The sequence below is a fragment of the Vigna radiata genome, chromosome 6 (genome assembly GCF_000741045.1).
Source record: "Vigna radiata var. radiata cultivar VC1973A chromosome 6, Vradiata_ver6, whole genome shotgun sequence".
Lineage (NCBI taxonomy): Eukaryota > Viridiplantae > Streptophyta > Magnoliopsida > Fabales > Fabaceae > Vigna > Vigna radiata.
This window is the reverse complement of record NC_028356.1, coordinates 28,780,479-28,808,240: the sequence shown is the minus strand read 5'-3', so window position 1 is coordinate 28,808,240 and position 27,762 is coordinate 28,780,479. Positions and strand designations below refer to the sequence as shown.

The following is a 27,762-nucleotide window of genomic DNA, read 5'->3' as shown; positions in this document are numbered from 1 at the left end:
GGAACACAACCTTTCTGTAGTAATAGTTCCTGACAGTATGTCCTATAGTATTACAATAAAAGCAAGCATTTGTAAGAAGTTTGCTTAGATCGATGAATTTCTTAGGATTAATTTTATTGTTCTTAACTTTATAACATATTCCTTGTTTGTTTATTGCTCTACCCTGAGACCTTAAAATAACATCTAAATTATCTCTTCCTAGAGTAAATTTTGATAGCATGCTTGTCAAGTAATTAACTTTTTCTAGATGAGCAGAACAATTTTCAAATTTTTTTCTCTACAACTTGAACTTCAGTTTTAACAGATTTAACAGATTGCAAAGTAGCTTCTAATTCCTGTTTGAGCTTTTCATTTTCTTCTACAAGGTTGTCAATACGATAATCATAATCTTTTCTTTCAGAACTTAATCGATTTACCTTATATTGAAGTTTCATGGCTTCAACATGTAACTCTTGAAATGCATCCAACAACAAGTCATATTTCACTCTATAGGCTTGCTTTCAAAGTCACTATCGTTGTCTTTAGAATGCACAGATCCTGCCATGAAGCATAGGTTTGACTCCTCCTCAACACTATGATCATCATCACTTGATGTATCATCATCACTATTCTCCCTAGCGATGTAAGCCTTTCTCTGCTTACTTCTCCTGTTTTCTTGTGGATACTTAGTGTCAGCCTTCGGTTTGTTTTTCACCTCTAAACATTCTGGATTTATGTGACCATCTTTGCCGCATTCATAGCATGTCACAATGCTGTTCTTGTAGTTCTTCCTCCCTCATTTTGAGTTACCTGCATGGTCAATTGCAACATTTCTATTTTTCGTGAATTTAGTAAACTTCTTTACCATTATATTCATGATCTCTTTTTCTGGAATCTCTGCATCAGAGTCAACCCGATCCAATGGTGAACAACTGAACAACTACGAAAGCACCAGTGCAGGTTTTATGTTATGCGAGAATGACTTCTTTTCTTCCTTTCTCTCTCACTTGGTTTCTCCCTCTCTTCAAATGACTCTAATGTGCCCTACTAATCTGACCCACCTCCACTAAAAGAAAGTGAGACATAATGGTCCACATTATTTGCCCTATTCTCCACATAGGAAGGGATCCCAATAACCCAACACTTACAACATATATTTCCATGGAAAGCCCCAAGCATAATAACTTTATTCTCCCTCAGTATCAAACCTTCTGTTGGGATAACCCAACAACCATACATACATTCATTGGGAAAACCCAACACAAATATTTCATAAGCCCTATGCCCATGCATACATAAACTCTTGCCCAACAAGAACAACATACAACCATAATCATAATCATATAAACATACATCAAACAAGGATTATTAATCAAAATATCCAAGAACACATATAACATACAATAATTAACAAACAAAAGTAAGCTTCCCCATACCTTGGCTAATCCTAAGGTCTTCTCTATACCCAAATATTTTTTTCCAATATAGTTGCACTCTCTCTTTTTCGTTTTAGATGTAAGTCACCATTACGAACCCTAGTTTCCCTTTCTTTTTTTTTATATTTTCGTATTCTATTTTTATCTTTTTAATTAAAATAATATCAACAACCACTAAATCTTTTAGATTTCATATTTATTTTCCTTTCCTTTCTACACCCCCATAACTTAATTTCTGCACTAATTAATGAGAGTAAAATGACCATTTTGCCCTCAAGCCCAAAATACAAATTAAAATAAAAAATTTACTTTAACTTTAATTCATTTTAGAATTTGGCCTACGTCTATTCAATTATAAATCATCCTTTTACCCTCAATCCCACACATCATATTAGTAACAATACATTACCCAAATCATTCAATTAACAATATATCAATCATATGTTCCACTTAATCAATGATAACATTAAATAATAAACATAATAATTATAATTTTAGAAAACATCTAATCATTAAACACCAATTATCAAACAATAATGTCCAAGTCTCATAACCACATTACCCCTTAATTACCACATTTTTCTATAGGGTCTTACAAATTTCAAGTACTCTTTTACTCTTTTCAAAGTCCTTTTTAATCTTTCTCTCGCGATACTTGTTTGCTATCGATCTCTCACTAGTATTTAGCCTTGGACGAAATTTACTGTCCGATTGGAGCTACATGCACAAACAACTCGACTTGTTGATAATGCCTTGTGGTGTGACAAGATCTAGGCACAACGGGGTTCTCACCCTCTCTGGCACCCCCTTCCAGGGAACTTGGGCCTGGTTTGCCACTGAAACACTTCTCCATACTACAATTCAAATGCCAAGGGTGACCGATTCTCATGGTGAGTTGTGCCCGGTTCGCTCGTCGTTACTAAAGGAATCCTTATTAATTTCTTTTCCTCTACTTATTGAAATGCCAACGGGTTGTCCTACCTGACCTAATGTCTTGATAGAAGTGTCTTCGGTGTCCGCTTGCCGTTATTAAGGAAATCCATGTACATTACCTCCCTTATGCCTTGTTAATATCTCAAATTTGTGATTACAGTGTGAGCATTGAAGGAGAGAAAGTCTTCCGAACCTTGCCCCAAAAGAAGATGCAATGGTTCTATACAAAAGTGATTTATTTAGGTGCCAACCTTATTCTTTATAATTTAGCAGCTAGATTTGCAAACATTCGAAAGAAAGCATTTGTTTAACTATCCAGCAAACCTTTATCTTTAGTTACTGTCAGGTTCTATTTAATAGGGAATAATGAAATACATATAGTCTTCAATATTTCTATTTTAAAATATTTCAATGTGAATTTTAATATTCGAAAATCACATAGTATTGGAAGTTGGCAAGTTATTCCAATGGATCTTATTAAATGTAAAATTGATGGAATTTTTAAAGAAAGTTTTAGACATTCTAGTTTTAGTATTTTAAGAACGTCACAAGGAGAATGCATTGGATTTTTCATACTAATAGCGTTTCAAAAGCTCGGAGAACGTGTTACACTTGTAATAGCCTATAATGACAATTGAAAAATAATTGGATTCAAAATTGATGGTTGCTATTTTCCTAATTCAACTCACAGAATTTATAGGTTTGAACAGGCTATGGTTGGAATGGGAGTGAGTCTTTGATAGACAAACTTTTAGTAAGCCTCATTGTTCGATGGAATTCAAAAGAAAAAGGGGTTACATGCTTCAACTTTTTTTTTTTTCAAATATGGATCTTAGAGTTGTTCATATTTTCAGATAGGTAACTGATACGTCAATGCTTTGGCAAATCGGGATTTGATTGAGAAAAAAACTATTTGATGGTTTCATAATATGCTTATTTACATTAGGGGTAGTGTTTTCAGAAATCGGTACAATTTACTTTTGGGTTTTTAAAACTTACATAATCTGAAGTTAAACCTTTTGATTAAAAACAATTAAATGCCATAATCTGAAGACTGAAGCAGCTAACTAAGAACAAACAGAGACTGATAAAGAGTTAAAATAGACCAATTAAGACTAGACTTTATATAAACAAGTTCAATATAACAGATGATAATAACGTCATATAAGCTGCGCAACTACATCACTCAAATCTATATCATTCCGTCTCCTTATCAGGTCCTATATACATGGTGCAACACACAGAGATAACAATAAGTGAAACACCAACGAGGCGTTCAAAGGATGGAGCCAATCTTGTCAAAGCAAGGCTGCATAATTGCCTTAGGCCTGCCTGAAACACAGAAATGTTGGTCTGTATTATCCTCCAATTCAAGGATCAAAAGGAAATACTCCACAAAAGCATTAACATGTAAATTGCTAAATGACACTGGTGCACAGGATTTGATACATGGCACATGACAGCAAAAAAATAATATCATCATCTGATACTATTGACTGTATCAATGCATAAACCATTGGTAAGATGACTACCAGAGAAAAAAAGTTTAATCATGTTTAACCAGGAAGAGACTAAATGTATTGGATCACGTACAATAGAACTTACTAATAACACTGAAGGGCCTCTAATGGTTAGGGTGTCTAAAACAGTTGTTCCAAAACCAACATCTCAATACCCGTTTGAGTATGATAATGACTTATTTAGTATTGATCCAAGTAAAATATCCTAAAAACTAAGAATGGAAAAAATATATGCACGCAACCATTTTCCTTCAAATAATTTGGTATTAGAAACATAGTTCTTCACAGTCAAATCAAAAAAAGAAAAAAGAGAACAACCAGCTTTTAAGAGAGAAGTATACCTCCAAGTACTGAACATTAGCAACTTTACTGGTTCTCTCAAGTTGCAGTCCGCGTGCTAACAAAACCTGCCAAAGATTTAGTAACAATACCATCATATAGTAGAGCTATGTTGCATGTTGATTCAGGTGAACATATAGTTGAGAATCTACGATTGGATATTGTAATCAATTCGGGCAGACTACTTGACCTAAATAAACAAGTTATATAATCAAGATAAATTATTCTAACACTCTTCTTTAAGTTGGGGCATGCATATTGAATGTGCCAAGATTGGAAATATAAATTGAATATGAGGTCCTCTTAGAGATTTTGTTAACACATGCTAGTTGATTATTGGATTCAACAAACTAAGTACAAACTTCTTTAGACCACATCGTTTCTTGAATAAAAATAACAACCAAGTTCTATTTGTTTGGTCCTCCCACTCAGTACAGGGTTAGAAGCAATGTGGAGAGCTACTTGATTATCACAATAGATCTTTATTTGTTGGATCTCACAGAACTTTCATTCTTGAAGAAATTATTTCACCCACACAAGTTCACAAGAAAGAGATGCCACTATCCTATATTCAGTTGCAGGACTAGATCAAGCAACCATATTTTGTTTCTTGATGGTTGCAGAATGATGGGAAGAGAGGCTAGGTGTCTCGGCCTTGGTTGGTTTTATGGTGAAGGAGGAGGTGTTTAGTGATGATCTAAAAGAGATTAGGCCAACTCTTGGAGAAAGGTGTGTCTCGGCCTTGGTTGGTTTTATGGTGAAGGAGGAGTTTAGTGATGATCTAAAAGAGATTAGGCCAACTCTTGGAGAAAGGTGGCTAGAGGAGACCACTTGAGTTGACCTTAAAAGAGTAGTATGACACAAAAATGACAACATAATTTTACTCAAAATCAAAGGTAATTACATGATGGAGAGACCTCTATTTATAGGCTAAGGTGTCTCAAAATGGCCAGAAACTTTAACCAAAAGGAGCCACCTTGGCTAGCTTGGACAGCAAGGAGAATTCCTCTCCAATAGAAAGGAGACAAGTGGCAAAAATCCTTTCAAATGAGAGGGTGACATGTGGCTACTACCTATGGAAAATACTTTCCATTCCTAGAGTGACATGTGGCCACTAATTAGGAAGAAAAACTCTCCAATAGGAGTGTGACACTTGTCAAGGCCGTCCGCTCTCCCTTGTCCACCAAGCTAGCTAAAAATGTTGACCCCTTGGTCAACTTATGATGTGGACGTCCCAACTTGGTCAACAATGAGCCTTGCCCATTTTTTGACTTGGGTAGTCAAAACCCTATTCTACTTGGCCTAAAATACAAGGCTCAAATTAAAATCAAACACTATTAGGCCCATAATACAAAGCCCAAAATTATTCAATGATGGCCCAAGAAAAGAAGAGCTTAACTTCACCTTCTTTGGTTGAGTCTTCTTGAATTTGCTTGGCCATGCCTATTGTAATGGGAGCTTTGGTTAGAGGGCTGTCATCAGCCTGTTTAAGCAATTCTTTCTAAACTATCTGAGAAAAACTCGACCCTAGATAAAACCTATTGACATTGGAAAACGATGAAGTTTAACAATTTCTTTGACAAATAATTGTGCTATCTCCATTGCAGTATACGCATTGATAAAGCAAACACATGGATATAATCATGTCTTTTCCTTTGACCTTTGGTAATCCACCAATAAAGTCCATGAAAATATCGGACCAAACCTGTGTAAGAACTGACAATGGTTGCAGTAATCCAGTAGGGGCTAATGTTTTGCTCTTATTCCGTTGGCAAACTTCACACTGCATTACAAAATCTTTAATATCTTTTCTCATCCCTTCCCAATATAGAACACTGAAAATCCTTTAAAAGGCTCAGAAATACCCAATATGTCCTCCCACACAAGACTCATGCCAAGTGCCTACCCTCTTGTAACAAAACAGCCCCTCCATCCTTTACTAGAGGCATCTATCACCACCATAAAAGGTTTGGAGAAATTTGGTAATGCTACAATTGGAAGCTGAGAAAGAGCCACTTTGTTAGGCTTATCCTAGTGAGGTTTGTTGGACCTATGATGTGTCATCCACTAAAGGGCCGAAGTTAGACTACCCACAAACTATCTAATGGGTGTAAACCTCACCTTGTAAGTTAGTTTTGCAAAGTTAGGCATAAAACCACTTATTTCTGACCTCGTATTTATGTTTTCTTCTCCTTCAAGTTGTTGGTCTTGTATTATCTATTTTTAGGACTTCCATTATCATGACAAAGAAACTGAATGACAAAAACTGTTCATCATGGTCAACTTCTATGGAACTTTGGTTCTTTGCTTAGGGTTCCAATGATCATTTTGAAAAACAAAGTAACGAAGTGCCAACATAAGCTCTAATTAGTGAAAGAAACTTGCCTTTCAAAATCCTAGCACAAATAGGTTAGAACCTATAATTTGGCCCATATTAGGCACGACGTAGACCAATTTAGCAAATAATCTAGGCCGAGGCTTTTCAAAGCCCATTAAGCTCAAAAAATCAGGATTTACACCATCCAATTTAATATATTTTCAATATATTAAATGTTTATTTGAATATCCTAAGACCATAAAAAATTTAAACTAGGTTGATTTAAATTATTTGCCCATTAGCCTATTCAACAGCCATATTACAAAGTAGATATTTAAATAGGCTTTCAAGTTATGCTAGGCCTTTTAGAAAGGCAATCTAGGCTTTGAGGAAAAAGACAATACGTTATTGTTAGACCAGAAAAAAAGACAAAACGTTAATAGTTAGACCAAAGCTCAGAATTCAAATTTTAAAAAATAACCCACATGTGGTTCGAGATGAGCCTTAGCCTAGACTAGTCTATATCCAATTCCAACCTTACTAAGGTTATACTGTTGAGTAGCTTGCTTACTTTTCTCTCCTGTCTAGCTAAATCTTCTAAAATTTCAAACAAGAAAATGTCACGTAAGACTGTTGAAACATAAATTATCGTTTCACAAGCCTATACGGTAAATGAGAAAACCCTTGGGAAGTGCTACAGTCAAAATATAGTTCAACAGAAGAGCAGAACCATGGAGTAATGAAGTGCAAGGTCTATATCAGTCTCAACAGCAGAACCATTCTTAATGGCATTTTTCTATCTTATTTTCATCTGCCTATCCATCACTACAGAAAACAGGTTTGTATGTAGTCCTCATTTCCACAGCAGCATGAAAAGACCATTATTTAATCACACCAATTGTCTGTACTATGAAAGTTGCTACTTATTTATTTTTCGTAGAAAAAAGCAAACTATCACCATGCAGTTTAGGTTTTCACCTCAGCAAAGAGGTTTGTATGTAGTCCTCATTTCCACAGCAGCATGAAAAGACCATTATTTAATCACACCAATTGTCTGTACTATGAAAGTTGCTGCTTATTTATTTTTCAAAGAAAAAAGCAAACTATCACCATGCAGTTTAGGTTTTCACCTCAGCAAAGAAGCCCATAATACTATTCACAAGCATAAGCAAAATAGACTGAAATCCTGGTAGCACAAAATCCTGCAAAAGGAGACAAGTTATTGTAAAGTGCCAAAATTTTCAGATATATGAGGTACAATACAGTTGATCCTTACTATGGAAACGTGACAATCACTTAAACAAGCAACATTTGCCATGATTCTGGTGCGTAGCCTTGCATAAAAAACATCTATTCATAAAGCTATTAATGGAGGAACATTTTTTCCATTATGCTGAATGAGTTAAAAACTCAGAAAATTAAGTTTCACATAGTACGTGGCTGGAAAGACTAAAGACAGTTTGTTTAAACTTAAAACAAGTGTTCTCAAAATAAACACCTTTTACCATGACCACATATATGAGAAGTAGAGAGGATGCTTATTACAAAACTGCTTAATATTAAAATAAGCATATTAGACAAAAAAAAAAAAAAAAGCAGTAGAAATCTGCTTATTTTATTAAATATAAGAACATTTTAATAAAATAAGTACAAATAACCCTCCATTATGGAAAATCCAGAATTTATGAATTCATAATTGGGATCCATTGAATGTATTTTTATGGTAGCTAAAGTTCAATTACATATTTGGGCTGCAATTTGAAAAGTAGAATTTAAAGGCCTTTTTATTTAACGATATTTTAAGTTGTAATTACAAAAGACTTGTTTTCATTTTTTATGTCTTCGAAGATATACATAGGAAACTATGAAAACAATAAAAAAGTGGGCCTATATTTTTCCAGTTAATACTTTTCCTTTGTTTGGATAGTGATATTCGTAGCAAAGATTATTTTTTTGTGTGATTTTTGCTTGTCTAGTACAAGAATCTGTTAGATCTAGTTGACTTCATGGGACTCCTATTAGTCAGTAATAATGGATACCTTTCTACTGATGACCCTCTAACCTACACTTGTTGTAACAAAGGTTCATCATCTTCTGTACATTTTAAGATCTGGTCAATAAAGTTCTTTATTTTTCTCTCTATTTGATTTCTTCAATAGATACAAAGCTTATTGACCCTGTTGGATCATGTGTTTACCATACACTAAAAATTATAGTTGAAATCCAAAACACAATTATTTCTAATTAAGATCACACAATAGCACACCTAACCTCTGCAACGGTACAATTATACAACCTACAATAATCTCCTCTCAGCAATTGCCACACTACTAGTTCCCAAAGTTATAGTGGATAATCAGAACACTTTGTCTAGTTAAGAACGTAGCACCCCAAGTGCTAAATTTCAATTATGACTTAGCTTGCTTGGCCATTGCAACGAACAATTAATGCAACCCAAGTCCACCATTGACAATCCATCATACAACACTCTTACATGCTCACACACATTTAGCGAAATTTATAGTTTTCAACACCACCAACAAATTAAGCCTATTTAAGGTTGGCCTTTACCACCATTACTTGTGTATTAAACAATAGAAAAACACACACACACACGCTCACACATATAATACAATGTACTATAGCATTACTGTTACATATATTATCTTTATCTTTTATCTCTAGTTAGTTTGTTATTGTTTCTTATTTATATTTTTGGCTTAGCTCATATTTCTTCTATTATAAATTATGTAGCAATTTTGAGCTAATATGCTAAAGCATGTTAGATGAGAGCTATTATACACGCGCATACAAACATTGGACTCCATATGTACAAAACTATGGCTTCTACTACTTGTCAAAATATTTGGCTCAAATATGCTAACAAGTAGTAGAAGCCATATTTTTGTACTCTGCTTTTGCATTAGATCTTACCACTACATTTTGCATTTTTTTTTCTTGGAAATCCAATTGTCACCACAAATAAAGACAACATAGAAATGGATATCTTGTCAATACAAAAGCCTACTCAATTTGCATCTGAGTTATGGAAGGACTCTTGGAAAAAGATGTTCTAGCCCTTGAAGACATGATAAGTGGGTAGGAGCAAGGAGAGAATGCGAAAAGCGTTGAAAAGATAAAAAGAAAAACCACCAAGGATTTAGGAGAGAGAAACCAAGGGTTTTAGAAGAGAAAAACATAGGAGAACCACAAAGTGATTTAGAAACCAAGAGCAGAAGGTGGATATGGACTCAGGGTGATCCAGCAAGCCTAATGATTTAGAGGAAGGCAACACACAGATGCAGACAATAAGAACCAACGCCCTTAAGATATCTAAGAATGTATTTGACAACTATCTAGTGAGTTTCTATAGGATTAGAGAGTTCCCAAGATCGGGAGTTCTGATATCATATTGAAAGAGAGAATGACTTTTATTATTTTCATTCATGTCTATTACATTCTCTTTACCTCTATTTGTAACAATCTATTCTTCTTAAAAAAGGAAATAAGAAAACAATATATAGAAAAATAATCTAGAAGATCCTACAAATATTTTTTTAATTAGGAAGATTCTATATATATTTTCTCTAATTAGGAAGATTTTCCTCTAATTACAACACAATCTAATTGCTATTAATCTTTCTCCTAATTCTAAATTTACATGAGAAGACAAAGCACATGGAACATGATATTTTCTTTATTTAAGAAAGAGTGCTAGATATTTGACCATGTAGCCTTGAAGATTGCATTTTAATTTTAAAATTTGAATTTCCCTCTTCTTCTTCTATTAGTTTTTTGGCCAAACACTTAGAAGAGTCTAGAATTAGGATCTAAAATTCATACAGGATTTATCTCTTGTACATTTCATTTGAATTTGTAAGATGTCTTATTAAAAATAGCAATTTCCTCCTCTTGTAATTCTCTTTGAGTCATTAAATTTTAGAGCTTGAAACACAAATAGCAATCTCCTCCGCTTGTAATTCTCTTTGAGTCGCATGAAAATTTAGAGCTTGAAACACCTGAAACTGATCTTATATATTTGGAGTCTTATCTTGAATTCTTAGGAGTGGAGTGGTGATTCTAACTCTTCTTCCCCTTTTCTCCTTAATCTTGTTTTTTACTCTATGTTCTTATATTGTTTATCTTCATTAACTATTCATGCCTATTCTTGTTATTCATTTAGTCATATGCTCTTAATTCTATTCTTTAGTACTTATTTGTTCCTGTGGTATTGTTCTTTACATGTTCATCTATGTCGTTTAGAATCTCTGATTGAAAGTCTTGTGTCTGAAATTGTATTGTTAAACTGTTCTATATGTGTTAACCTTCCAATGCTACTTGATTTCCATCAGTATGGGAGGAATGATTGCTGCATTGGATTAGAAGCACATGGTTTTTACTACTTCCACTCACACCCGGATGTTAGGTCATCTTAAGCTTGAATAAATTAAAGGTCACAGTTCCCAGCCTTTCCAAGCTGCATCCCTAGCCAAAAGAAGACAATGAACTAATCTAGCCAAAAGAAAAGAAAATAACTAGAATGATTAATTATTAATGATAAACACATAAATATTATACATACATTGGAATCTTAATAAATTTTAAAACGTGCATTCTTTCATATACTGATGGCGACTTCTTCAAGAAAGTATACCCCAAATACCATTGACTAAAGAAATAGTTTCATCGAAGTATGTACTTACCTCAAAGATATAAGTACATATTCCCATTGCAGGGCTAGCAAATAAGCCAAATGAAAAGACAGTTAACCTGCAATAAAATGGAAAGTCGTATAACTAAGATACAAATACATCGTTTCCAATACTAAATTGTCAAGACCACAAATATTTGGTGCTCAAAGCTAATTTCTGAAAATATTTAAACAGCAAGCAATATGCACTTTAATATCCAACCACTCTTGTTCTCTACTACACTGAAAATCCGTTATATGCAATCTAACCTCATAATATAGTTAATGAAAAAGAAAGCTGTAGTTAAAGTAAAAAATCTATGACAATAAAGATCTAACTTAAAAGAGTCAGCGTGTTAGTACAAGATTAGAATCCATCTTAATAAGGCCAGTTGCTAATTAACAAAATCTCATCAGTGTTTGTTCTAAAAGTGTTTATGCAATACACTAAGTAATTATAATTTCATGTTTACCAAAAAATTTAAAAGCTAAAATATATTGAGTGCGACCTGAAATAAGCTACATTCATCTTTCAATTTTGGAGGCGTTCAGAAAATGCTTTTGGACATAAAATATCTTTATGAATTGTAACTTCTGAGTTAATTTTAGATAATTTCAAAAAGCTTCTTGGTGAGGCTTATGAAACATAAATATCTTATTATGATGGGTCTAGTACGTTTCAGTGTAATTGATAGAAGACTAAAAGTATATGAAAGAAAGAAAAAGTGAGGAGCGAAGGATAAGGAGAAATAAAGGCAGGATGCAGAGTGACATCAGTTAGTTGTTAGTTAGGGGGAAAGGGAGAGTATAAATAGAAGTTAGTTTGTAAGGGGAAGGGTAGCTATTCTGTATTTTGAGTTTACTGGAACATTGTCCAGTGGAGGAAGATTAGGCTTCCTTGAGAGTTCAGATTGTACATTGAATTCTTTGATTGATTCAATAATACGTATACCATTCTTTGTTATCTTTGAGTCTTTTGAGACTTAAAGAGTGTGATCGACTTCTTGATTAAAGACGTCCATCAGTAATATTTATAACAACCTCTTATGTAAAAAAAACTTATGATTTCTAAAGCCTTAATACCGACTTGGATTGTTAGGATTGCCCAAGCTTTATCAGAACTACACATTGGGCGTATCTATTGTTGATTTGCGAAAACCACATCTCAAAGATGAAATTAAGGCAATCTTAAAATATTGTATTTGAATCTAACTCAACCTTAAAAGTTGGATCACAAAGTGAATGTTGTCCCCAACACATATACTGTATTATAACACTAACCTCCATGATAGAATGATCCCTATTTTATAAATTAGAGCCTTCTTCTCAGAGTGAGAACCCTGACTAGTGAATGCATTAGAGAAACAGCTTTCTCTATCGTTAACTCTAACTTATGGTGATAACTTACTCCAGCATGATCAATTGCAACAATGACAAGTTCCAACGACCAAAATCTTAAAACCAAGTTCTTCTCCATTTTTTTCTTCTTTTTTTTTTTGTTTCTTTAATCTACATTTGTTTTTTTGTTATCCTTTCCTCCTCTTTACACATGTTCTTCTTAATCTAGTTGCAGCTCTATTTTTATAGTTCTCTGTTTTTTTAATTCCAAAAGCAGCTATTTGTTTCCTGTTCTAATGTTTACTTATAAAATACTGTTCCCAATTACAGTCCATTTAAAGGAGAATATCAAGCACCCAAAAAATGAAGCAAAGAATCCTCAAATTAATAAATTAAACACAAATGTTTTTATGAATTATGTTGAAGACTTTATGTGATGACAATCATGAGAATTTTATAAATACTGTGACAGTAGATTGCCATTACGCTATTTTTAAAATATTTGTCATTTTTCTTGTTTTCAAGCATGTATGTTTATATAAATTTGTACAAATTTGTCTGCCATGGTTTTTCACAAGTAACCACGCACCAACTATATTTACAAGGCAAATCATTGGCTTGGTGTTAGAATCATAGATATGGATGTAATCATAATCAATTAGACTTATAGCATATTTATGTTATTAACCTAAAAGAGAGTAACCCTGTAATATGTTCTCTCTCCTATAAATTCTAAACACACAAAATTCATTGTTGTAATTAGAGAAGATATCTTTAGAATCTTCCTAATTATAGAAAATAGATGTATAATCTTCTATTTTATTTTGAATCCCTAGTTTTCCTATTTCCCTTTTTAGGAGACTTAGATTGTTACAAATAGAGGATATGAGAATGTTTTTTTTTTATGATTTAGTATAAAAACCAATCCTATTTTCTACTTGGTATTTGAGCCATGGTTGGAGCCTATTCTAGCAAGATCTATGTGGGCATTCTGTTCCACCCATTGTTGGGCTTCTATCTGACCACCCATTAATTCTACTTTCACGCTCGAGATGTCTATACCTCGGCATGAAGGGGGTGTGTTGGAAGTCCCACATCGACTAGAGATAAGGCAAGTTAGCCTATCCTAGCGAGATCTATGTGGGCATTCTGTTCCACCCATTGTCAGGCCAATATCGGACCACCCATTAATTCTACTTTCACACTCGAGATGTCTATACCTTGGCATGAAAGGGGTGTGTTAGAAGTCCTATATCGACTAGAGATAAGGCCAATTTATAATATATAAATGGAGTACAAACCTCACCTTACAAGCCGGTTTTGTGGGGGTGAGTTAGGCTTAAACTCCACTTCTTAATATTATCAATGCCTTCTTAGTTTCCTTCTTCTAATTTATGCTCAATTGGGTCATCCTAACCTTGATAAGCTTCAACACCTTGTACCACATCTAAATTGTCAACTTTGTCATGTACATCCTGTAAATTAGGAAAACATAGTCATAGTCCATTTCTTAAGAGTTTTCTTCCATCAAATATTTGGGGACCGAATTGTGTTAACTCTACTTTAAGATTTCAATATTTGTAATTCATTGATTATTCTCAATGTAATTGTTTTATGAATGAAGAATCGTTTTAAGTCGTTTTCCATAATTCAATACTTTTATAATAAAGTTAAAAATGAATTTCGTGCTTCTATTCGTATTTTTGGTAGTGAATATGCTAGTAAACACCTCCCTCATACTTTTCAAACTTTCATGACTTTCCATGGTATTCTTCACCAAAGCTCCAATGCATACCCCTTATCAAAATGGGGTGACAAAGTATAAGAATAGGAAACCTTATTCAAATTACTCAAACTCTTTTACTTCATGGTTATGTTCTCAACAATTTTGTAGTGATGTTCTCAGTGTGCTATATTGTCACTCTATTGTGTTCCCTCGTCAACTTTTCCATCCCTTAACTCCTCTAGTCTTCGAAACTACCTATTTTGTTCACAATCTTAGTCTTGAGGTCAACAAATTATCACTTAAGTCTCACAAGTGTCATTTTAGGATACATAATTCTAAAAAAGGGTATAAGTATTTCTCACCCGCAATTTGTCACTATTTCATAACACTTCACGAGACCTTCTGATAGGTTTCTTAGCAAGAAATCTATCTAATCTCCTCACTCACACACGCCACACTAGAAATAAAAGATAGAAAACTAATTAATTCTTACCTTACTTCGTCAAATTGTACACTCAAAGGCTCCAAGGGAGCAATTCCCCCTCCACAGGATAAATGTGTCCTATCTATACAATGAATTCACAAAAACTAACTCTTACAAGAGTTTCCCAACCCTTTATATGAGCTCCCTTTTCCCGCCATCTAACTGTTATTACAGTTACACCCTATTTACTCTCCTAACAGCCTCATTCCCTTTTTACCTTCTCTTGTAGACTCTCAGCATCCTATCATTACCCACTGCCTCTTGTCCAAGCTTGTCCTCAAGGTTGAAGTCTAGAAATTGCTCTTGTATGGTCAAGACATCTTCCCACGTCGCTCCTTTCTTTCCTCCTTGCCATTCAATTAAAACTTGTGGCACCACCCTGTCCTCTTGCTGATTCTATCTTCTATTTAAAATTTTGAGGGGCCAAAATGCTGGTCCTTCTGCCTATAGTTCTTCTGGAAAATCCTTCTCAACCTGCTTGGTACCCTCCGGCAATTTCGTTTGAGACATGGAACATTGGATCAATTCTCGTTGTGTCCGGAAGTTGTAGTTTAAAAAAGCCACCTTTCCAACCTGTTGTACCACCTTAAACAGCCCAAAATAACGTGCAGACAGCTTCAGGTGTAATCTCGTTGGCATGGAGGTCTATTTGTTAGGCCTAATTTTAAGGTAAACCAATCATCCACCTTCATCGTCGTTGGTTTCCGCTTGCGATTTGCCTATTTGGTCATCATATCTTGTGCCCTTGCAAGATGAAACCTCAATTGCTTGAGTGCCTCATCTTGTGTTTGTAGTTCTTGCACCACAACTGCTACTACAGTTTCTCTTAGTATAGTTGTCTCAAATGGGTTGTACTTAGTCGAGCCTTGGTAGCTGGTATTGTACCAGTACTTGGCCCAAGGTAGGATTGAACTCTAGCTCTTGGGTTGCTCTTTTAAACACCTTTGTCTGTCTGTCTGTCTCTAGGTAGTAGGTCGTACTCATATGCAGTTGCGTGCCCTGCAACCTAAATATCTCTTTCCAAAAAAGGCTTAAAAATAGAGGCTCGCGGTTGCTAACTATAGACACTGCTATCGTCCTAGCTGTGTATAAATGTTTAAGGAGAATGAAGTGTCCATACTTGCTCAACTTGTCTACCACCTCCAGGATTGCATCGTGTCCTTGCTTATGACTATGAAGTCCATGCTCACTTCTTCCCAAATGGCCTGCGATATTGCCAAGGGTTGCATCAAACCCTGAGGGGAGGATGCCAAATACTTGTGCTGCTCATAAACGAAACAACTAGCCACAAACTCTGTTACTCACTTCTTCATTCCCATCCATAAAGAGATTGAGCCACCTTGCATGAATGTCCCCTTGTAGGCGTTGCATGAAACTCTGCCAGAAGCTTAGGGATCCAAACTGATCGAGCTAACAACACCAATCTCCCTTTATAGTGGAGCATGTCATGCTCCAAGGTATATGCAGGGTGCAAATTGGGATCCATTCTCACCTCCTCCATGATCTTCTTTAGGATTTCGTCCTCCTCTGCCTCCTGCAAAACCTCTTGGAAATCCTGTCAATAGGGTCGGGCTATAACCCTCATTTCCATCTCATCTTCCCCCCTTTCCTCTCCCTTCCGTGACAGAGCATATGCCACCCTGTTGGTCACTCCATACCGATAAATGATGTCAAAATCATAACCCAAAAGCTTGGCCAACCAGTTCTACTGATTTTGGGTGGTGAATCTTTGTTCTAACAAATATTTGAGGCTCCTTTGATCAGTGTGCACCAGGAATTTCTGACATAGGATATAGGGCCTCCAGTGTCGAATTTCCATAACCAAAGCCATGAGCTCTTTCTCATAGACGGACTTACTAAGTTAGCATTCTGACAGGGCTTTGCTGAAATATGCAATAGGTTTTTTATTTTGGGTGAGAAGTGCTGTTACACCTCTGCTAGAAGCGTTACACTCAGTATGGAATTGTTGGGTGAAGTCAAACAGGGCTAACACTGGGGTCGTAGTGATGGCTTCCTTCAGTTTCGCCATAGCCTCACTGGCTTGGGATGACCAAGCAAACTACCCCTTCTTCAAGAGGTTTGTCAAGGGTCAAGCTATTTTCCCATAGTCCTTTATGAGTCTTCTATAGTAACCCATGAGACCCAAAAAACACCTCAAATCCTTTTCTAGGAAATCCTTTAATGTACTTTAATATACGAATAATTGCATTCTAATGATCTTCACATGGGGAATTAAGGAATTGACATACCACACTAACTGCAAAGGAAATGTCAGGACAAGTAATTGTAAGATAATTCAACTTTCCAACTAGTCTTCTATATTTCTCGGGATCTGACATAGGCTCTCCCTAGGAGATTATTCTAGGCCATATAAGGATTTGCAAAGATAACATACCAACGTAGAAGACTCCTTCTAAGTAACAAATCTTGGAAGTTGCTCCATATAAATCTCTTGCAAATCTCCATTAAAAAGAATGCATTTTTGACGTCCAGTTGATAAAGAGGTCATTGTTGAAGAATCGTCATGGCTATACATAAACGAACAAATGCCATCTTTGCCACTAAAGAAAAAGGTATCACCATATTTATCATGGAGAATAGTACCAGATATATTATCATGTGCAAGGTTATCAAACTCGAGTTTCCATAAACTCATGAGAGTGAGTTTATTTCTCATGAAAAAAAATTATAAATAACATACTAATTCAAATATTAGTATAGAATAATTAAGTAAAATAGTTAAAAATAAGTCCATACAATTATATAAGTTCAAAGTGCTCTATGTACTTGGATTGGTCTGAATTAAATTTGATGTATTCTCACACATAATTTAATTTTATCCCTAATTATACATTTAATAAATAATTTAAAATAATTCCTATCCTATTAAAAGGTGACAATAAAAAACCTAATTCCTAATTCATAAATTTTATAATATATTACCTTTCCTTCCTCTCCTAAACACTGCAGCTGCAGCAGACCACCCTCCCATAGTAAAATTCCCTTCCTCCTACATGGTGCAGTGTAGTAGACCAATAAAAGTCCCACCTTGTGAAATGGAGAAGACAACCACAACACAAGAGAAGAACTAATGGAGACAACCATGGCAGTGCAACGAGCGGACAATGACGCTGCAAGTGAACGGCAGTTCAACAAGGAGACGATTGTGCAGTGGTTAAGTGAAGTACAAACATACAAGTGAGATGCAAAAGTGAGACCCTAATTTTCTAATCCAAGTGAGTTTTTCACTTTTGCACACCAAACGACTATGGTGGCAACTGTTTTGGGCTTTAAAAAAGTTCTCCTAATTTGCTAACTCGGTTGTAAAAGCGAGTTTGTAGCAAAAGCGAGGTTGATTCTGAGGTAATTGTGATGTTATGTGTAGAAACGTAATCTTGTCTCAGTTAACTTAACTCGTGAGTTTGACAACTATGATCATGTGTATTCACACTACGAAAAGAGCATACACAAATAGAATTTTCATTTCATGATAAACTTTCTAAGAAATTAATTTGGACCTACTTTTCATCAAACATAACCAGCATACAATGCAAAAAAGTAACAGTAGATGGAACAAAATATTTAAAATCAGTCAAAGTAACAACACGAGAAGGATGTTGTATTCTAATAATCTAATAATCAAGTACAACACAGATCAAAATAAACAGAACTGAAGAAAACTAAGGATTAAACGAACGCAAGATTTGGTCAATAAGAAAATCCAAAAGCACCAAAAATATAATCTTACATAGGCTGATCGGATGCCTTAGCTCCAGCCCTAATAAGACAGTAACTAGTTCCACCCATTATTGATGAAAAGAGACCCAATAGAATTGCAAATATATGATGACCTGTCTTAGCATGTGCATTGCTTGCTTCCTTAGCTTTGACAAAGTATCCTGCAAAATTTAAATTCTGAAATTAGGAAGAGTAGTTAAAGTATATCTACCATTCTAGTGAACCTAGATGGTGCAGGCTATATTGCCAGCAATCAATTACCATCTAGACAAAGTATTACCTCAGACCTCCTGTAACAAACAGTTCAAAGGCCTGTGGATAGTCTTTTCTCCGTTTTGTTAAAGTGGGGCATTCACAATACAACTCACGACAATTTGGCCAGTAAATTGAATTTAAAACCCAATGTATTCTAAAGTTTATATGAAATGTAAGAATATTATAGTTGAAAGCAAAAAGATACCAATGAAATTATACAGAGGAAAATCCAATTACGACACTAAGAACTGGAAACAACTATCATACCTTCTGTAGCAAGCGCTTCTCGGAAGAAGAACAGCACACCAAAAAAACAGCAAGCAAGACCTGAACAACAGCATCTTTGAATTAATTAATCAGTACTTGCAATTGATATTAAATGCTTAACTTAAATACACAAGAACTTTTCTAACCTCGTACATGTAGCGTAATATGAAATTTATACTAGTAAATTCAGAATTATGAAATAATTAAGAATTTTTTATTTAGTTGTTTCTTGTGTAGGCCATAAATATCTTACTACAAGTTGACTTGTTAAGAATTTATATGCAAATATAGGTTGACATTGCTTGAATTTTGAAGTCTGACAAACTTGCCCACGTAGAATGGCATTTATCAGTTCAGTGTTTCAAGTTTTACATCATATTCTACCTCATCTTTAACGAATATATCTGAATTGTATAAACAGAAAGATGACATCAGATATAAGATCTCATAATTTTGTTACAGATAATTACAATTAATATATAACAGTTAACAGTTTGCAAACTGCTTTCTAAAAAGGAAATAGCATTGCAAGAATTAAAGCTAGAAGTATCAAAGTAATACGTTATACAGACAAGTAACGGAGAAAAGGTACTGAAAAATAATTAAGTAGAAAATCAGACTTTAAAGCTTCCCTCTATTTCATAAATTTAAAATACAAGGTAATTTCAGAGAAGAACTGTTACATCTTACTTGCAATATCAGCAACTTTTAATTTGTCATGCAAAAAGACCCTGGCCATAATTGAAGCCATAATAGGAACTGTTGAGTTCAATACAATGGCCTGAGAGAAAGGCAGCCTTTGAGAGCTGAAAAATAACACATTGTTTTATTACTGTAATTGGCAACCCATGAAATCCTCAATGAGAAAAAAAAAAATTCAAATACAGTAGATCACAATGATATTGTTATAACTAAAAATATGAAGTTAATCCTATAAAAGCGAGGATATCTAGATTATATAGGCATTATTAGGAACGATTTTATTTATTCTCACATCATATCTTCGTTATTAGAGAATATGAAATATCTTCTACTTATTATATTCATTCCTTTTTCTCCGACATATAAAGCATCCATATTGTCTTAGGAACACACTGTTTCAGCTTAATGTCATAACAGCCCCGACAGCGATAGCCATGAACACCGCATTCAGAAAAATGTGGGCGACTACATTTTCGACAAGCATAACTGCTGCAGTCCTGTGAGCTTGAAGAGTTAGGGTTTCACATATGATTGTGAATAATTTACGGAAGGGGGAAATGTTTTCTCTTCAAGTCATTATTGGAGGTGTTTCAAACTTACTTTCAATGATAGAATTACCAAAGAATATTCTTGCAGGAGAACTCCAAGAATAGTATCAACACATTCATCATGTATGACCAGACATTCAATTCCCGCAAGTTCATCACCAATCGATTTGAGGCACATGGATCACTGCAAAGTTGTCTAGCACGTGCCTTGGTTTAGGTAAAGATGTGGTCATAAATTTGTTCCTACTAGAATGAAATCAGCTATTACAGATTTTTAGGGAACTAGGTGTTACATAACCTCGGAAATTAGGATGATTGATTCCTAATTATTAGGTGTATTTATTATAATTGATTCAGTATTATGCTATATATACATGATGTGCGGTCTACATTAGACACAATTCATTCAGAACATATACAATTCTATATGGTATCAGAGCAGGTTCTTTTAGTTTCTTCCACCAATGTCCTTGCCGCTTGTCAGTGAACGTAACAATTTTGTCTTTAAAACACTTGTGTTTGAGTACTTAAGTCCTGCTCTACTAATTTCAGTTCTTTGTAGTGCCTCTTTCACTATTGTCCACTATTCGTTACCTCTCTCCCCCGTAGGCCACAATGTGCCCCATTTCTCTGTCACTGAGCATCCCTTTCCTCCGGTGACCATCGTGATCAAGAGCGGCGACCCCCAGTGACCACCGCGTTTCATTCACCGCTCCAACCTGGCCGACCATGCTTACTCCAGCCGACCGGGCTCCAACCCAGCCAATTATGCTCCAACCTGGATACTTCCCACAACGACTATTACATATCCGAGTATGGACCGTAACTAGAATGCTTCCTCTCACACTCTCACAGACAAGGAACAAAGGAAAATAGCTGAATAAACCTCTTTATTGAATTGAAATATCTGAATCAAAGAAAACAACCAATAACTGGGAGCATAACCTCCGCCAGTTACTTGAGAGCGTAACCTCTCTTACAAAACTCACAAATCAAAAGTATGCCTTTAACCCTAGGCTTCCCCTTTATTTATATTGAATATTACCCGCCCAAACCAGTACTGAATATTAGAAAATATCCTTATTTACTATAATTAACTTATACAAATATATTTAGTCTTATTTACTATATTTAACTTATACCGAATAATATCCTAAGATATGGCTTTGATTACTCTAATTAACTTCTGCTGAACATCTTCTCAGAATATCTCTCTTATTACTCTAATTATTTTTCCGCCCATCCTAACTCTTGTGGCAGTTAGGATGCTTCCTCGCTGCTTCCAATCGTTCGGCCTAGTCATCCCCCCTTGCCTACCGTTCGGTTAACTCGCTCCCCGACTTCTATCGTTCGGCCAACTTGCTCCTCACCTTCTACCGTCCCCGCCTTCTATCGTTCGGCCAACTCGCTCCCCGCGTTCTACCGTTCGGCCAACTCGCTCCCCGCCTTCTACCATTCAGCCCCTGTCTTCTACCATTCAGTCCCCTTCTCTTCCTCTCCTATACCTCTTTCTTTCATATACTGTATAGCCCCTAACACCAATAGTGCCTTTTAGCCCATTTTCGGTATTTTTTTTATGGTTTTCTTTGTCGTTCCTACTTATTTTGTCAACTCAAATAATTAGCTAGCTAACATGTTCAATAAGTCCCTTAGAGGCCCTCAAATGGAGTATGTTTGTAACAAACTTGGTACACATGACATATATGCTCTAGCTTGAGGCAGTGTGTTAGAATAAAACCAACTGCGACAAATTTCTAGGGTTCAGTTTCAAATGTTGAGTTTAATTGCAAATTCTGAGTTAGAATAAAATTGTATGTGTTGTAATTAGAGAAGATTTCTTTAGAATCTTCCTAATTAGAGAAAATAGANATACAATCTTTTATTTTATTTTGTTTCCTAGTTTCTCTATTTCCCTTTTTAGGAGAATTAGATTGTTACAAATAGAGGATATGAGAATGTATTTTCAATTAATTCTAAATAATAAATTTCAATATTATTTTCTACTTGGTATCAAGAGCTTCCGATCTTGGAACTCCATTCCACTGCAGAGTCGCTGCCGCCGCTGTCCGACCACCGCCGTTGCCGCCGTCGCCAGTTGGGGTCATTGATAGGGCAGAAAGGTGCGCCCAACTCCGACAACCACAACGTTGGAAGTCGCTCCGTCAGAAGAGCCGCCACGCGCCGCCACGCGCCTCTGTCATTGTTGGCGCGTGTAGCCCACGCGCCTACCTCCGGCGAGACCCACTCGCCGACGCCACCACAGACAGGGTCGCCGGAGTGCCCTGAGTCCATTCCTAGGGTCGGTGACGACTTGTTTGGGCTGTATTTGAGCAGATCTGAGTTTTAAGTTTTGCTTCTTTTGTTCCGGCGAGACCCACTCGCCGTCACCGCCACAAAAGAGTCGCCGGAGACTCCTGAGTCTGTTCCTAGGGTTTGCGACGACTCGTTTGACCTTTTCTTGAGTAGATCTGGTTGTTTAAGTTCTGCTCCATTTTTCTCGGTGTGACCCATACACGTCATCGTCTTAGAGACTCCCTCGTTGCGTTCTACGGGATATTTGAAGTAAAAACTTATTCCTTTGAAAGCAATGGATTAATCAATGAGTAAGTCCTCTGGATCATGCACTTTGTCCATAAAAGGTAAGATTTGTCTCAATACTGTCGATCATGTGTCTCAAGGTATTTTGATCCTTGATACGGGTGCAACTGATCATATGACACCTTTTAGTGTGTCCTTCGACTCATATGGTAAAAGAAATAAAGAACAACTTATTACAGTTGCGAATGGTCAGGGTATACCTATATGCGGCTCTGGGAATATAATTTTGGACTCATCTATTGTATTGAAGGATGTTTTACATGTTCCTCAATTAGCTAACAATCTTATCTCTGTGCAAAAACTCACAAAGGATTTAAATTACTCAGTAACATTTTTTCTAACTTATTGTGTTTTTCAGGACCTTGCCACGGGAAAGACAATTTTAACTGCTAAGGAGCATAGTGGGTTGTATTTTTTAAAGTTTGATGACCAAAGCAATACGAAAATCATGAGTCAACAAGCAACATCTGAGACGTGGGCAAAATCCCAAATATGGTTACATCATCAAAGGCTTGAGCATCCTTCATTCAGTCTTATCAAGTCCTTATTTCCTCACTTGTTTACCAAAGAATCTGTTGAGTCTTTTAATTGTGATATTTGTCAATTTTCAAAACACCATCGTGCATCTTATCCTATTAGTCATAAAAAGAGTAGTTCTCCATTTGATTTAATTCATTCTGATGTTTGGGGTCCTGTCATAGATTCTATTTCTGGAGCCAAATGGTTTGTTACCTTTATTGACGATTGTACCCGTGTTACATGGACATACCTTATGAAAAATAAATCCGAAGTTTTTCAAATTTTTGTTAATTTTTTCCATCTTGTCCAAAATCAATTTGGAAAAAATATCAAAAGAATTAGGTCTGATAATGGTACTGAATATGTGAATCATGAATTTCTCAATTTTTTGTCTCATAATGGTATTGTTCATGAACTAACCTGTGTTAATACCCCTCAACAAAATGGGGTTGCAGAAAGAAAGAATCGTCATCTTCTTGAAGTATCCAGAGCTCTTCTTTTTCAAATGGTTTGGAAGATTTACAAAAGCAATGGTTTCCTTGGAATACAGACAAAGCCAAGGAGATCATACTCTATTCATAAAGCATTCTTCTACAGGTAAACTCACTCTATTACTTGTCTATGTGGATGATATGATTATTGCAGGAGATGATGAAACAGAAATATTGGTATTAAAAGATAAATTGGCAGCTCAATTTGAAATGAAAGACCTAGAAAAACTCAAATATTTTCTTGGAATAGAGGTTGCCTACTCCAAGAAAGGAATTTTCATCTCCCAAAGGAAATATGTACTTGATCTCCTCAAAGAAACAGGAAAGTTGGGATGTAGAACTTCAACAGTTCCTATAGAACAGAATCACAAAATGGGATGTGAAGAAAGTGCTCCTGTAGAGAAGACCCAATATCAGAGATTGGTAGGAAAATTAATTTATCTATCACACACAAGACCAGACATTGCTTATGCAGTTAGTGTTGTGAGCCAATTTATGCATGATCCAAGAGAGAGACACATGCAAGCAGTTGACAAAATTCTTCAATACTTGAAGTCAAGTCCAGGAAAGGGGCTATTATTCAAAAGGGAAGACACATTGACTATGAAGATATATACTGATGTTGACTATGCAGGTTCTATTACTGACAGAAAATCTACTTCTGGGTATTGTGTGTTTCTTGGAGATAGTCTGGTAACATGGAGAAGCAAAAAGCAAGATAGAGTTTCTCGTTCTAGTGCAGAAGCTGAATTTCGAGCTCTTGCTCAAGGAATGTGTGAAGGACTCTGGATGAAAATCATTTTGGATGATCTTAAAGTCAAAGTGGAGAACCCGATACAACTACACTGTGACAATAAGTCTGCCATGAGCATAGCCCATAATCCAGTACTGCATGATAGAACCAAACACATTGAGATTGACAGACATTTCATCAAAGATAATCTTGACAGAGGCTTTGTGATTGCAACTCATGTTCCTACAGAACTTCAAATAACGGATATTTTTACAAAAGGGCTTCCTTCGGATAGATTTCAAGATCTTGTAGGCAAGTTGGGAATGATTGATATTCATTTACCAACTTGAGGGGGAGTGTTGTAATTAGAGAAGATTTCTTTAGAATCTTCCTAATTAGAGAAAATAGATATACAATCTTTTATTTTATTTTGTTTCCTAGTTTCTCTATTTCCCTTTTTAGGAGAATTAGATTGTTACAAATAGAGGATATGAGAATGTATTTTCAATTAATTCTAAATAATAAATTTCAATATTATTTTCTAGTGTATGTGAATCAGTTTCAAACTGAGTTTAATTGCAAAGTTCAATCCAATTTGAGATTCAAATGTGAATTAGTAGAAAATGCAGACCACATAAGCAATGAAATGCCTAGCATAGCTTGGTTTCAATTGTGAACACAGCAGCAAAATCTGTCTAAGCAGTCTTTGCCGAGCTGCAATTTCTTAGAATTGTTCAGTTTGGAGTATTCATTCTATTTGGCACACGTGGTTTCCTATGAATGTTCTTTTTTCTAGAGTTTGACAAAATTGAAAGGTTGGAAAGGAAGAAGTGAGTTGCACTGAACTCTATCTATGGAGCAAATCATTAATGATGTCAAATTACGAATGAAAATTTTACAAAACTTAATATGAAGAATATTGTCTTAACATACTAAATTAGAATCCTTTTGAAAAGCCTTTATCTAATGTTGTACTTCTAAGAATTAGACCAATAACTTATCAAACCCAAGAGCTTTAAAATATATATAGTGTATGAATAACTAACAGTGCAAAAAAAAATATCATCCGGTATCAAAATATTCTAAAATTATGACATTTTTATTAAAATAGAAAGACAAATACTGAAGGGGTAAATAGAGAAAAAATCTCAAAAGAACAAATGAAATGTTGAAAATAATTAAATCGAGAGGGAAAATACTATGACCACTTACCAATATATAAAACTTGACATTGATATACATCCTGTAAGGGCCCTTAAAAGTAAAATGATTCTAACTTGGGATGTTCCAAATACTGGTTGTTCACTCCATCTCAACCACAAATATGACAGTATCAAGGTAATTGCACATCTTGTAAAAGCAGTCTCAAACAAAGGAATTGCCTGAACTGCCAAATCAAAATAGTTATTGCAAAAATTAAAATGGGAAACACTTTAAAAGAACGGAAAAGTAAAATCAAGAACTGTAAATCTTGAAAATATATCTAAAAGTTAACACAATAGATAAATAAATGTATATTTTAAATTTAAATAAGTATTTAAATAAAAATATAACAATAAATGTTAGAATTCGAAGGAATAACTAACATAGATAGTATGTCAAAATTCTTAAGATGCAAAGCTATTTTGTTGAAAAAAATTTCAATAGTCTTGGTGTTCCATCCACTGTCTGTTTGAATAGCCCTTGAGTCCGTTACTAATACTTAAGATTGCAAAATCTATATATTGAGTATTAACTCAAACAATATTCAGTATTTAACAACTGATGTATGATTCAGAGATGTAGCTCAAAAAAATATTTATTTAGTTTCAATCAAATATTGGGCAAATAAATACATTAGTTGTTGGCAGGGTTCAAAATTTATGGCTGCATCACATGATGTGGCTAGAACATCTCAGCTGTGATTGCATCAGAATGTGGCTGCTGACCATATTGTCCATAGTTGACCATGTCCATCCAGGACACACAGCATAACCATGCTCAGCTCAAAACAATGGACACGGGTAAATGCAGAGGGGCTGGAGTGGTTAGAGAGGGTAAACTTAGGCTAATTAATTTTTATCCCCAAGGGTTGTGCAGTGAAAACTAATATTGATGTAATTGAATTTATGAATATTGAAGAAAATGAAATGAACAGGGGAAAAATTTAAAGTTTACCTTCTCCCTCACCCTTCCCAAAGAAAGTATGACAAAACTTAAAAGTTTAACACCATGGAAATGCACAATCAGAATTGCTAAGTACTTTCAACAAAATACCATTTTAATTGGTTGTTACAACTATTATATAAATGCATAGCATGTATACTTGCATACTTGTGCGATGCTACGAATTTGGGGGACACAGCAAGCTAAAGCATGCAGCAGATCAGAGGAGGCACCAATATTAGCTAGACTGCAGGGTTGCTCGGGAAATCCCAGAATCATGTGAGCAAGCTAAAGCACACCACAGATTGGAGGATGCAATCTTAGCTGGATTGAACAGTTGCTCATGAAATCCCAGGATCATGTGCCACATAGAACAATTTCAGTTTGGGCAACTAGAGTTCAAGAATTAAAACATCCCATTTGTTGACTAAAAGACCCAATCTAACCCACAAAAGAAGCACAACTTGTATGGCTCTTTTGTTCCGCTAGGCTTCCCAACCCATTCACAAATAAAAAAGAAGCAAACTACTTTTGATGCTGCACTCTAATGTTGGCACTAAAGCTGCTGTCAAACAACCATCACCATCGTTGGCAGCCATAGAAGTATCAATGCTGCTGTCGCATGTGCTAGCTTCCCAGTTGTCGGCCATCGCAGCATTCACAGCAATCATTAATGGTGCTACCTTGTATTTTTTTTTTGTTCTTGTCAGAGTGTTTTTTGTTCTTCTTGGAGCGTGCTTTCTTTTTCTTGCCAAAGAGAATTCTGGTTTGTTTATAATTTGAAGACTAAAATGGAATTAGCGAAAGGTGATTAAGGTCACATCACTAGAAATGGAAGTGATATTGGAGGAAGGAATAATTCCTGCATGGAGTAATTGTGCTTCAATTGATGAGAAAGTGAGAAATGTGAAGTAAACATATTGTGAAGGTTTAGGTTATATATATATATATATATATATATATATATATATATATATATATATATATATATATATATATATATA

General features: G+C 35.2%; 1 protein-coding gene across 10 annotated transcripts in view; it reads right to left on the bottom strand.

The window, feature by feature from the left end:
* Positions 1 to 3,027: 3,027 nt before the first annotated feature.
* Positions 3,028 to 27,762, bottom strand: part of LOC106765003 — a 34,291-nt gene continuing 9,556 nt past the window's right edge. For 2 of the 10 annotated variants that reach the window (XM_014649476.2, XM_022782369.1), the window contains exons 3-10: positions 25,826 to 26,000; positions 19,713 to 19,828; positions 19,023 to 19,082; positions 18,511 to 18,661; positions 11,228 to 11,294; positions 7,655 to 7,726; positions 4,210 to 4,275; positions 3,546 to 3,680 (exon numbers count right to left, since the gene is read on the bottom strand). In XM_014649476.2, coding sequence (XP_014504962.1) covers positions 3,546 to 3,680; positions 4,210 to 4,275; positions 7,655 to 7,726; positions 11,228 to 11,294; positions 18,511 to 18,661; positions 19,023 to 19,082; positions 19,713 to 19,828; positions 25,826 to 26,000 — 842 coding nt within the window. Of the gene's footprint in view, positions 3,681 to 4,209; positions 4,276 to 7,651; positions 7,727 to 7,800; positions 7,859 to 11,227; positions 11,295 to 17,705; positions 17,894 to 18,510; positions 18,662 to 19,022; positions 19,083 to 19,712; positions 19,829 to 25,825; positions 26,001 to 27,762 lie in introns of those variants that run through there. The other 8 variants (XM_014649475.2, XM_022782367.1, XR_002668258.1 and 5 more) reach the window with 8 other exon arrangements.